General features: G+C 46.7%; 1 protein-coding gene across 1 annotated transcript in view; it reads right to left on the bottom strand.

Moving 5' to 3' along the window:
* Positions 1-10777, bottom strand: part of AP1S3 (adaptor related protein complex 1 subunit sigma 3) — a 59307-nt gene extending 48530 nt beyond the window's left edge. The window contains exon 1 of the mRNA XM_038749233.1: positions 10721-10777. Coding sequence (XP_038605161.1) covers positions 10721-10723 — 3 coding nt within the window. The 5' untranslated portion in view covers positions 10724-10777. The remainder of the gene's footprint in view (positions 1-10720) is intronic.
* Positions 10778-12124: the final 1347 nt, after the last annotated feature.

The following is a 12124-nucleotide window of genomic DNA, read 5'->3' as shown; positions in this document are numbered from 1 at the left end:
TTTGTTCTCTGTCTCCCCCTTTTAGACTGTGAGCCCACTGTTGGGTAGGGACTGTCTCTATATGCTGCCAACTTGTATCTCCCAAGCGCTTAGTACAGTGCTCTGCACACAGTAAGCGCTCAATAAATACGATTGATTGATTAATAAATGTCATCATTACTATTATAATTATTGTCTGTCATACTCAACGGGTGACTCCAACAGACACGCTGCAGGCCAAGCATGATGGCCTTTGTGATGTGGATGCTTAATAACTGATTAGAAGTGACCAAAATTTTCCTCCTCTTGAATCTTTCCAAACTCGAATTCAATTGTATACATAATGTGGGTGTGTATCTGTCCTTTGTTTTTGAAGATGCAATTGACCATGAAATCGCACTTAATCATGAGAATGGCTGAGTTGGGTGTGCTGGCCATATTTACAGCACATTTTGAGCCACTTCCCACCTGGAGCAAGCAGGGCCTTCCTAAATAAGGCTGCAGTGACACCCAGAGCAGCTTTGTAATAATAATAATGGTATTTGTTAACGTGCCAAGCACTGGGGTAGATACAAGGTAATCACGTTGTCCCACACGGGGCTCACAGTCTTAACCCCCATTTTACAGATGAAGTAACTGAGGCACAGAGAAGTTAATCAATCGTATTTATTGAGCGCTTACTGTGTGCAGAGCACTGTACTAAGCACTTGGGAAGTACAAGTTGGCAACATATAGAGACAGTCCCTACCCAACAGTGGGTTTACAGTCTAGAAGTTAAGTGACTGGCCCAAAGTCCCACAGCTGACAAGTGGCGGAGTCAGGATTAGAACCCACAACCTCTGACTCCCAAGCTCGGGCTCTTTCCACTGAGCCATGCTGCTTCTTACTTACTCTCCCCCCTCAGATGATACTGCCCTGCACTCATGACTTTTCATGTCATTGTTCAGTGAGACCCGCACAAATGTTTTTAACTGTAAGCTCCTTGTGGGCTGGAAATGTGTCTGTTCTATTGTTATATTGTACTCTCCCAAGTGCTCAGTACAGTGCTCTGCATGCAGTAAGCGTTCAATAAATACAACTGAATGACTCACCAAAGTGAACTAGATATAGGACTATTAAATGGGCTTGTCACTCCTCGACTTCTACGGGCAACTCTCTATCCAGAGATAAAACCGTGCTTTAAAATGTAGTTCTTTTAAGTATAAATCTTTAGTGTAAACTGAAAAAAAAACCTTGTTGGTTTACACAGCCGAGAATCATCACTTACCTAAGAAAAAAGGAGAGCAATTTCCTCATTGTTTTTTGAACCAATCAGGTGGAATACTGTATTATTCTTTGATGCCATACGCTTTTTAAGAATCAGTTTGTGATAGGTTTTCAGAATTCATCTGTTCAAATAGGCTATCCATGCAAAGACAGAGAAAGCACCAAATTAAAGCCTCAATCAGAGATATTTTTGGAAGGGGGTGGAGACACCCCTTTTCATTTCACTTAGTGGGTGTTTGAAACCATCAAAAAATCTCCTCCCAATGACGTTTTTAGCCCCAGATGATGACGATACTACAAAGAGAATCCGTGATTCTTCTAATCTCGTTTTGAAAAAGATAATACCTCCCAGCAGTATTTCCCGTTGCCGAATGACTCTCTGTCAAGTGCGAGTCCAAAGTTTGCTTTGCAACATAGTCCTGAATTACGCTGAGGGAGGCCGAACCAACCCTCAAGTTCATTCATTCATTCATTCAATCGTATTTATTGAGCGCTTACTGTGTGCAGAGCACTGTACTAAGCGCTTGGGAAGTCCAAGTTGGCAACATATAGAGACAGTCCCTATCCAACAGCGGGCTCGCAGTCTAGAAGGGGGAGACGGACAACAAAAAACATATTAACAAAATAAGACAAATACAATAAATATGTACAAGTAAAATAGAGTAATAAATATGTACAAACATATATACAGGTGCTGTGGAGAGGGGAAGGAGGTAAGGCAGGGGGATTCATTCATTCTAATAATAATAATAATAATGTTCATTCATTCGTATTTACTGAGCGCTTACTGTGTGCAAAGCACTGTACTAAGTGCTTGGGAAAGTAAAATAGAACCACAAACAGACATGTTCCTGCCCACAAAGAGCTCACAGTCTAGAGGGGGAGAGAGACATTAATATACATAGATAAATAAATAACAAATATAGACATATATGTGTTGTGGGGATGCCACACCAGGGTGGCAGAAGGGTGGAGAGATAAAGTTGAGGGCAAGGTGGTTCCCGAGATAATCCTGGATTTGGGACTAGTATCAGTGCCTCCGTAACATGTATTTTGCCTCCAGAGCGATGGAATAATAATAATAATAATAATAATAATAATAATAATGGCATTTATTAAGCGCTTACTATGTGCAAGGCACTGTTCTAAGCGCTGGGGAGGTTACAAGGCGATCAGGTTGCCCCAAGGGGGCTCACAGTCTTAATCCCCATTTTACAGATGAGGGAACTGAGGCCCAGAGAAGTGAAGTGACTTGCCCAAAGTCACACAGCTGACAAGTGGCGGAGCCGGGATTTGAACCCACGACCTCGGACTCCAAAGTCCATGCTCTTTCCAGCTATTACTAGATTTGCCCCACTTAGAAATGGAGTCAAAACAATCTTTAAAATGGAAGATTTCCCCCCCGCCCCGGCCACAAACACACCTGCCTCGTGGGGAAGATTAAATTAGTAAGCAGTGGTTACCAAGGATCAGGGAGAGAAGGAAATTATTACACAGTTGGATTGATAAATTAGCCCCACCTTGATCTTGAATTTACACTGTGCCCTTCTAATTGTGGTCATGGCTGGGCCAAATTCCCAACGCGACTTTGCCACCCCAGAAAGTACAGAGAGTGAGAAATGTTCTTAAGGCTCTATCCAGAAGGAAGCTGGCACAGTAATTAATATCACAGGACAGTTTCAGGTGGCAATATGTCAACGTTCAGTTAAGTCTCATGTTCCAACAATAAAAGGGATTCCACAGTGTGTCACCTCACCCCCCCTTAACATTTTTACGTGCCTGGAATGCAAAGTTTACGCGTACTCCAGAAAAGACATTTCCTACCTTACAGAAATTGAATTTGGAATAAAACTGAGCTACTTTTATATTGGGAACCACAACTTTGCGTTTTCTGGACAATTGACAATTTCTGCTCAGGAAGTAAATTATCACTCAAAATCATGCATTAATTCTGTATTGGAAAAATACACTAAAAGTATAAATAATGCCTCATTTTACACATGGGAATATCTTCTTTATTTTTTTTTAAAGAACCACAGGGCCTGGGTGGTTTACTAATTCACCTGCTTGAAGGCAGAGGATTGGACAAGGTGCCGTTTTGATGTCCTTTCCTTTATAGTGCCTCACCATTTATAGAAAGCACCCCTGTACTCCGCAGAGTCAATAAATCAATCAATGATATATACTGAGCGCTTACTGTGTGCAGAGCACTGTGCTAAGCTCTTCGGAGAGTACAATATAGCAGAGTTGGCAGACACACTCCTTTCCCACAACAAACCTTCACTCTGTTGAATCAATCAATTGTATTTATTGAGCGCTTACTGTGTGCAGAGCACTGTACTAAGCGCTTGGGAAGTACAAGTTGGCAACCTATAGAGACAGTCCCTACCCAACAGTGGGCTCACAGTCTAAAAGGGGGAGACAGAGAACAAAACCAAACATACTAACAAAATAAAATAATATTGAACCTGCCCATCACCAATCTACCTACTCTTTCAGGTGAACCCCAGATGCTAAATTCATTCATTCATTCAGTCGTATTTATTGAGCGCTTACTGTGTGCAGAGCACTGTACTAAGCGCTTGGGGAGTACAAGTTGGCAACATATAGAGACGGTCCCTACCCAACATCAGATTGAGGGTCACAATTTGATCACCCAGGAAGCCGTGGACTAAAGCAAGGGGGTAAGGAAGAGAGGGCAAGAAAGACACGGCCTAGTGGAAAATACACATTTCTGGAAGTTGGGAAGCCTTGATTGTAATCCTGTCTCTGCCACTGGCCTGCTGTGCGACCTTGGGCAAGTCACTTAAGCTTTCCGGGCCTCAGTTTCCTCATCGGTGAAACGGGAGGCCTGGGAATCAGACGGCCTGGATTCTCACCCCGGCTCGGCCACCTGTTTGCTGTGTGACGTTGGGTGAGTCACTTCACTTCTCTGAGCCTCAGTCACCTCATCTGTAAAACGGGGATTGAGACTGTGAGCCCCCCGTGGGACAGGGACTGTGTCCAACCGGATTTGCTTGTATCCACCCCGGCACTTAGTACAGTGCCTGGCATGTAGTTAATTAGTGCTTAACAAATCCCACAATTATTATTCATTCATTCAATCGTATTTACTGAGCGCTTACTGTGTGCAGAGCACTGTACTAAGCGCTTGGGAAGTACAAGTTGGCAACATATAGAGACGGTCCCTACCCAACAGTGGGCTCACAGTCTAGAAGTCTATTATTAGACTGCGCATCCCACGTGGGACAGGGGTTGTGTCAGCTCTGTTCTACTGCGTTTATCCCGGCGCTTAGTACAGCGCTTGGCATATGGTAAGCGCTTAAATACCACAATTATTGTTAGTAGCAGTGTGTGTTATTAGTTAAAAGCCCAGGTAAGGACGTGGAAACTTGGCCAACTATGATTTCATCTCCACCGAACCCTTTCCCCTCAACTCCCTCCGTGAATCTTTGGGAAACAGGAGAGGAAGGAATGAAAGTGGCACAGTCCTATAGGGGACCGTCTCTATATGGAGAAGCAGCGTGGCTCAGTGGAAAGAGCCCAGGCTTTGGAGTCAGAGGTCATGGGTTCGAATCCCGGCTCCGCCACTTGTCAGCTGGGTGACTCTGGGCAAGTCACTTCACTTCTCTGCGCCTCAGTTCCCTCATCTGTAAAATGGAAATTAAGACTGTGAGCCCCCCGGGGGACAACATGATCACCTTGTAACCTCCCCAGCACTTAGAACAGTGCTTTGCACATAGTAAGCACTTAATAAATGCTATCATTATTATATAATGAGTAGCCACAGGTTCAAAAAAGGTAGTCGCTTCCCACAAGCTCCTAGGAGGGGGGCAAACATGGGACTGACAATAAGAGGGGATGGGGAAAGTCTGGATCGAGCTGAGGAACCCCAAGTTCGGAGGGATGGGAAAAGGCAAGCAGGAGCTGCAGCTAATTTTCCCAACCGTGTGGACTGCCTCAGTCGCAAGAGCCCGGGCTTGGGAGTCGGAGGGCGTGAGTTCTAATCCTGCCCTGCCACTTTTCAGCTGTGTGACTTTGGGCAAGTCACTCCACTTCTCTGGGCCTCAGTTCCCTCATCTGTAAAATGGGGCTGAAGACTGGGAGCCCCCCGTGGGACAATCTGATCACCTTGTAACCTCCCCAGCGCTTAGAACAGTGTTTGACACATAGTAAGCGCTTAACAAATACCATTATTATTATTATTCTCTGCGTCACAGCTCCCTCATCTGCAAAATGGGGACTGAGCCTGTGAGCCCCATCTGGGACAACCTGATGAGCCTGTATCTCCCCCAGCGCTTAGAACAGTGTTTGACACATAGTAAGCGCTCAACAAATACCATTATTATTATTATTCTCTGCATCTCAGCTCCCTCATCTGCAAAATGGGGATTGAGCCTGTGAGCCCCACCTGGGACAACCTGATCACCTAGTATCCCCCCCAGCGCTTAGAACAGTGCTTGGCACATAGTAAGCGCTTAACAAATACCATTATTATTATTCTCTGTGTCTCAGCTCCCTCATCTGCAAAATGCGGATTGAGACTGTGAGCCCCACCTGGGACAACCTGATTGCCTTGTATCCACCCCAGCGCTTAGAACAGTGCTTGGCACATAGTAAGCGCTTAACAAATACCATTATTATTATTCTCTGTGTCTCAGCTCCCTCATCTGCAAAATGGGGACTGAGCCTTTGAGCCCCACCTGGGACAACCTGATGACCCTGCATCTCCCCCAGCGCATAGAACAGTGTTTGGCACATAGTAAGTGCTTAACAAATATCATCATTATTATTATTATTATTCTCTGTGTCTCAGCTCCCTCATCTGCAAAATGGGGATTGAGACTGTGAGCCCCACCTGGGACAACCTGATGACCCTGTATCTCCCCCCGCGCTTAGAACAGTGTTTGACACATAGTAAGCACTTAACAAATACCATTATTATTATTATTCTCTGCGTTTCAGCTCCCTCATCTGCAAAATGGGGATTGAGACTGTAAGCCCCACCTGGGACAACCTGATGACCTTGTATCCACCCCAGCACTTAATACAGTACTTGGCGCATAGTAAGCGCTTAACAAATACCATTATTATCATTATTATTATTATTCTCTGCGTCTCGGCTCCCTCATCTGCAAAGTGGGTTTGAGACTGTGAGCCCCACCTGGGACAACCTGATGACCCTGTATCTCCCCCCGCGCTTAGAACAGTGTTTGACACATAGTAAGCGCTTAACAAATACCATTATTATTATTATTCTCTGCGTCTCAGCTCCCTCATCTGCAAAATGCGGATTGAGACTGTGAGCCCCACCTGGGACAACCTGATTGCCTTGTATCCACCCCAGCGCTTAGAACAGTGCTTGGCACATAGTAAGCGCTTAACAAATACCATTATTATTATTCTCTGTGTCTCAGCTCCCTCATCTGCAAAATGGGGACTGAGCCTTTGAGCCCCACCTGGGACAACCTGATGACCCTGCATCTCCCCCAGCGCATAGAACAGTGTTTGGCACATAGTAAGTGCTTAACAAATATCATCATTATTATTATTATTATTCTCTGTGTCTCAGCTCCCTCATCTGCAAAATGGGGATTGAGACTGTGAGCCCCACCTGGGACAACCTGATGACCCTGTATCTCCCCCCGCGCTTAGAACAGTGTTTGACACATAGTAAGCGCTTAACAAATACCATTATTATTATTATTCTCTGCGTTTCAGCTCCCTCATCTGCAAAATGGGGATTGAGACTGTAAGCCCCACCTGGGACAACCTGATGACCTTGTATCCACCCCAGCACTTAATACAGTACTTGGCGCATAGTAAGCGCTTAACAAATACCATTATTATCATTATTATTATTATTCTCTGCGTCTCGGCTCCCTCATCTGCAAAGTGGGTTTGAGACTGTGAGCCCCACCTGGGACAACCTGATGACCCTGTATCTCCCCCCGCGCTTAGAACAGTGTTTGACACATAGTAAGCGCTTAACAAATACCATTATTATTATTATTCTCTGCGTCTCAGCTCCCTCATCTGCAAAATGCGGATTGAGACTGTGAGCCCCACCTGGGACAACCTGATTGCCTTGTATCCACCCCAGCGCTTAGAACAGTGCTTGGCACATAGTAAGCGCTTAACAAATACCATTATTATTATTCTCTGTGTCTCAGCTCCCTCATCTGCAAAATGGGGACTGAGCCTTTGAGCCCCACCTGGGACAACCTGATGACCCTGCATCTCCCCCAGCGCTTAGAACAGTGTTTGGCACATAGTAAGTGCTTAACAAATATCATCATTATTATTATTATTATTCTCTGTGTCTCAGCTCCCTCATCTGCAAAATGGGGATTGAGACTGTGAGCCCCACCTGGGACAACCTGATGACCCTGTATCTCCCCCCGCGCTTAGAACAGTGTTTGACACATAGTAAGCACTTAACAAATACCATTATTATTATTATTCTCTGCGTTTCAGCTCCCTCATCTGCAAAATGGGGATTGAGACTGTAAGCCCCACCTGGGACAACCTGATGACCTTGTATCCACCCCAGCACTTAATACAGTACTTGGCGCATAGTAAGCGCTTAACAAATACCATTATTATCATTATTATTATTATTCTCTGCGTCTCGGCTCCCTCATCTGCAAAGTGGGTTTGAGACTGTGAGCCCCACCTGGGACAACCTGATGACCCTGTATCTCCCCCCGCGCTTAGAACAGTGTTTGACACATAGTAAGCGCTTAACAAATACCATTATTATTATTATTCTCTGCGTTTCAGCTCCCTCATCTGCAAAATGGGGATTGAGACTGTAAGCCCCACCTGGGACAACCTGATGACCTTGTATCCACCCCAGCACTTAATACAGTGCTTGGCGCATAGTAAGCGCTTAACAAATACCATTATTATCATTATTATTATTATTCTCTGCGTCTCGGCTCCCTCATCTGCAAAGTGGGTTTGAGACTGTGAGCCCCACCTGGGACAACCTGATGACCTTGTATCTCCCCCAGTGCTTGGCACAAAGTAAGCGCTGAACAAATACCATCATCATTTTTACTATTCTCTGTGCCTCTGTTCCCTCATCTGCAAAATGGGAATTGAGACTGTGAGCCCCACCTGGGACAAACTGATTGCCTTGTATCCACCCCAGCACTTAGAACAGTGTTTGACACATAGTAAGCCCTTAACAAATACCATTATTATTATTATTCTCTGCATCTCAGCTCCCTCATCTGCAAAATGGGGATTGAGCCTTTGAGCCCCACCTGGGACAACCTGATAACCCTGCATCCACCCCAGCGCTTAGAACAGTGTTTGACACATAGTAAGCGCTTAACAAATACCATCCTTGTTGTTCCCCATCCGCGCGGCCCGGGTGCAGGTCCTGTTTGGCCTCTCCCTGGAGACCCCCGGGACCCCCGGCTCCTCTGCGCCCTGTCCCCTCTCCCAGCTCAGATCCCCAGGTGTGTCCTCTCCCTGACCCCCAACCCTGAACTCCAAGTGAGCCCAAGGGGTCCCCTCCCCACCACCCCCAATCCTGAGCTCCTTGGGGGCAGGAAAGGTGCCTGCTGTTGTAGTGCACTCTCCCGGGCGCTTAGCACAGTGCTTTGCACGCAGTAAGCGTTCGATGAACATGAATGATTGAGTGAATGAATGAATGAATAAATAAATGACTGAATGATCCCCAGGTATCCCCTCCCCACCTCCTCCAATCCTGAGCTCCTTGGGGGCAGGAAAGGTGCCTGCTGTTGTAGTGCACTCTCCCGGGCGCTTAGCACAGTGCTTTGCACAAAGTAAGCGTTCGATAAACATGAATGAATGAGTGAGTGAATGAATGAGTGAATGAATGAATGAGTGAGTGAATGAATGAATGAGTGAATGAATGAATGAGTGAATGAATGAGTGAATGACCGAATGATCCGCAGGTGTCCCCTCCCCACCGCCCCCAATCCTGAGGTCCTTGGGGGCAGGAAAGGTGCCTGCTGTTGTAGTGCACTCTCCCGGGCGCTTAGCACAGTGCTTTGCACGCAGTAAGCGTTCGATAAACATGAATGAATGAATAAATAAGTAAATGATTGAATGATCCGCAGGTGTCCCCTCCCCACCTCCTCCAATCCTGAGGTCCTTGGGGGCAGGAAAGCTGCCTGCGGTTGTAGTGCACTCTCCCAGGCTTTTAGCACAGTGCTTTGCACGCAGTAAGCGTTCGACAAACATGAATGAATGAATGATTAAATGAAATAAATAAATAAATAAATAAATAAATAAATGGCCCGCAGGTGTCCCCTCCCCACCGCCCCCAATCCTGAGCACCCTGGGGGCAGGAAAGGTGCCTGCTGTTGTAGTGCAGTCTCCCAGGCTTTTAGCACAGTGCTTTGCACGCAATAAGCGTTCGATAAACATGAATGAATGATTGATTGAATGAATGAATGAATGAATGAATGAATGAATGAGTGACTGAATGATCCGCAGGTGTCCCCTCCCACCGCCCCCAATCCTGGGCACCTTGGGGGCAGGAAAGGTGCCTGCTGTTGTAGTGCACTCTCCCGGGCGCTTAGCACAGTGCTTTGCACGCAGTAAGCGCTCGATAAACATGAATGAATAAATAAATACATAAATAAAAATAAATGACTAAATGATCCCCAGGTGTCCCCTTCCCACCGCCCCCAATCCTGAGCTCCTTGGGGGCATGAAAGGTGCCTGCTGTTGTAGTGCACTCTCCGGGGCGCTTAGCACAGTGCTTTGCACGCAGTAAGTGTTCGATATAAATGAATGAATGAATGAATGAATGAATGAATGAATGATCCCCAGGTGTCCCCTCCCACCGCCCCCAATCCTGAGCTCCTTGGGGGTAGGAAAGGAGTCTGCTGTTGTGGTGCACTCTCCCGGGCGCTTAGCACAGTGCTTTGCACGCAGTAATCGTTCGATAAACATGAATAAATATATAAATAAATAAATAAATAAATAAATAAATAAATAAATAAATGACTGAATGATCCGCAGGTGTCCCCTCCCCACCTCCCCCAATCCTGAGCTCCTTGGGGGCAGGAAAGGTGCCTGCTGTTGCAGAGCACTCTCCCGGGCCCTTCGCACAGTGCTTTGCACGCAGTAATCGTTCGATAAACATGAATAAATACATATATATAAATAAATAAATGAATGACTGAATGATCCCCAGGTGTCCCCTCCCACCGCCCCCAATCCTGAGCACCTTGGGGGCAGGAAAGGGGCCTGCTGTTGCAGTGCTAAGCTTAGGCCAGCGCTGTGCAGGTAGTGAGCACTCAATGAACAGGATGGATTGAATGGCTGAGCGATCCGCAGGTGTCCCCTCCCCTCCCCGGGTGTCCCCTCCGCCCCCCGGCCCGGCCGGCAGGTGAGGAGCACCCAGGTGAGCACCCAGGTGAGCACCCAGGTGAGCAGGTGACAGGCAGCCAGGTGAGCAGCTCATCAGCCCCCGGGCCTGGTGACTCACCATGGTGGGCTCCAACGCTGGCTGAGCCGCCTTCAGACCATTGCTCTTTCCCACAATGCCACCAAAATGAAAGTTACCAAACTCCTCCTCCTCCTCTTCTTCCTCCTCCTCCTCCTCTTCTTCCTCCTCCTCCTCCTCCCCCTCCCCGCCCTCGCCCGGAGGTGGCCAGGGCACAGAGCCGGCCTCACCTGTATTCCATCACCGCCACCAGTAATAATAAAATAATAATAGAATTTATTAAGCGCTTACTACGTGCAAAGCACTGTTCTAAGCCCTGGGGAGGTTACAAGGTGATAGGTTGTCCCACGAGGGGGGCTCACAGTCTTCATCCCCATTTTACAGATGAGGGAATTTAGGCCCAGAGGAGTGACTTGCCCAAACTCACACAGCTGACAAGTGGCGGAGCCCGGATTAGAACCCATAATAATAATAATGATGGCATTTATTAAGCGCTTAGTACATGCAAAGCACTGTTCTAAGCGCTGGGGAGGTTACAAGGTGATCAGGTTGTCCCACGAGGGGGGCTCACAGTCTTCATCCCCATTTTACAGATGAGGGAATTTAGGCACAGAGAAGTGACTTGCCCAGACTCACACAGCTGACAGGTACTGAGGCCCAGAGAAGTGAAGTGACCTGCCCAAAGTCATATAGCTAAGTGGCAGAGCCGGGATTAAAACCCATAATAATAATAATGACGGCATTTATTAAGCGCTTAGTACGTGCAAAGCACTGTTCTAAGCGCTGGGGAGGTTACAAGGTGATCAGGTTGTCCCACGAGGGGGGCTCACAGTCTTCATCCCCATTTTACAGATGAGGGAATTTAGGCCCAGAGGAGTGACTTGCCCAAACTCACACAGCTGACAAGTGGCAGAGCCAGGATTAGAACCCATAATAATAATAATGATGGCATTTATTAAGCGCTTACTACGTGCAAAGCACTGTTCTAAGCGCCGGGGAGGTTACAAGGTGATCAGGTTGGCCCACAAGAGGGGCTCACAGTCTTAATCCCCATTTTACAGATGCGGGAATTTGGGCACAGAGAAGTGACTTGCCCAGACTCACACAGCTGACAGGTACTGAGGCCCAGAGAAGTGAAGTGACTTGCCCAAAGTCATCTAGCTAAGTGGCAGAGCCGGGATTAAAACCCATAATAATAATAATGATGGTATTTATTAAGCGCTTAGTACGTGCAAAGCACTGTTCTAAGCGCTGGGGAGGTTACAAGGTAATCAGGTTGTCCCATGAGGGGGGCTCACAGTCTTCATCCCCATTTTACAGATGAGGGAATTTAGGCACAGAGAAGTGACTTGCCCAAAATCACACAGCTGACAAGTGGCAGAGCCGGGTTTAGAACCCATAATAATAATAATGATGGCATTTATTAAGCGCTTACTACATGCAAAG

Source organism: Tachyglossus aculeatus, chromosome 7, assembly GCF_015852505.1.
Source record: "Tachyglossus aculeatus isolate mTacAcu1 chromosome 7, mTacAcu1.pri, whole genome shotgun sequence".
Taxonomy (NCBI): Eukaryota; Metazoa; Chordata; class Mammalia; order Monotremata; family Tachyglossidae; genus Tachyglossus; species Tachyglossus aculeatus.
This window is presented reverse-complemented; position numbering and strand designations above follow the sequence as displayed.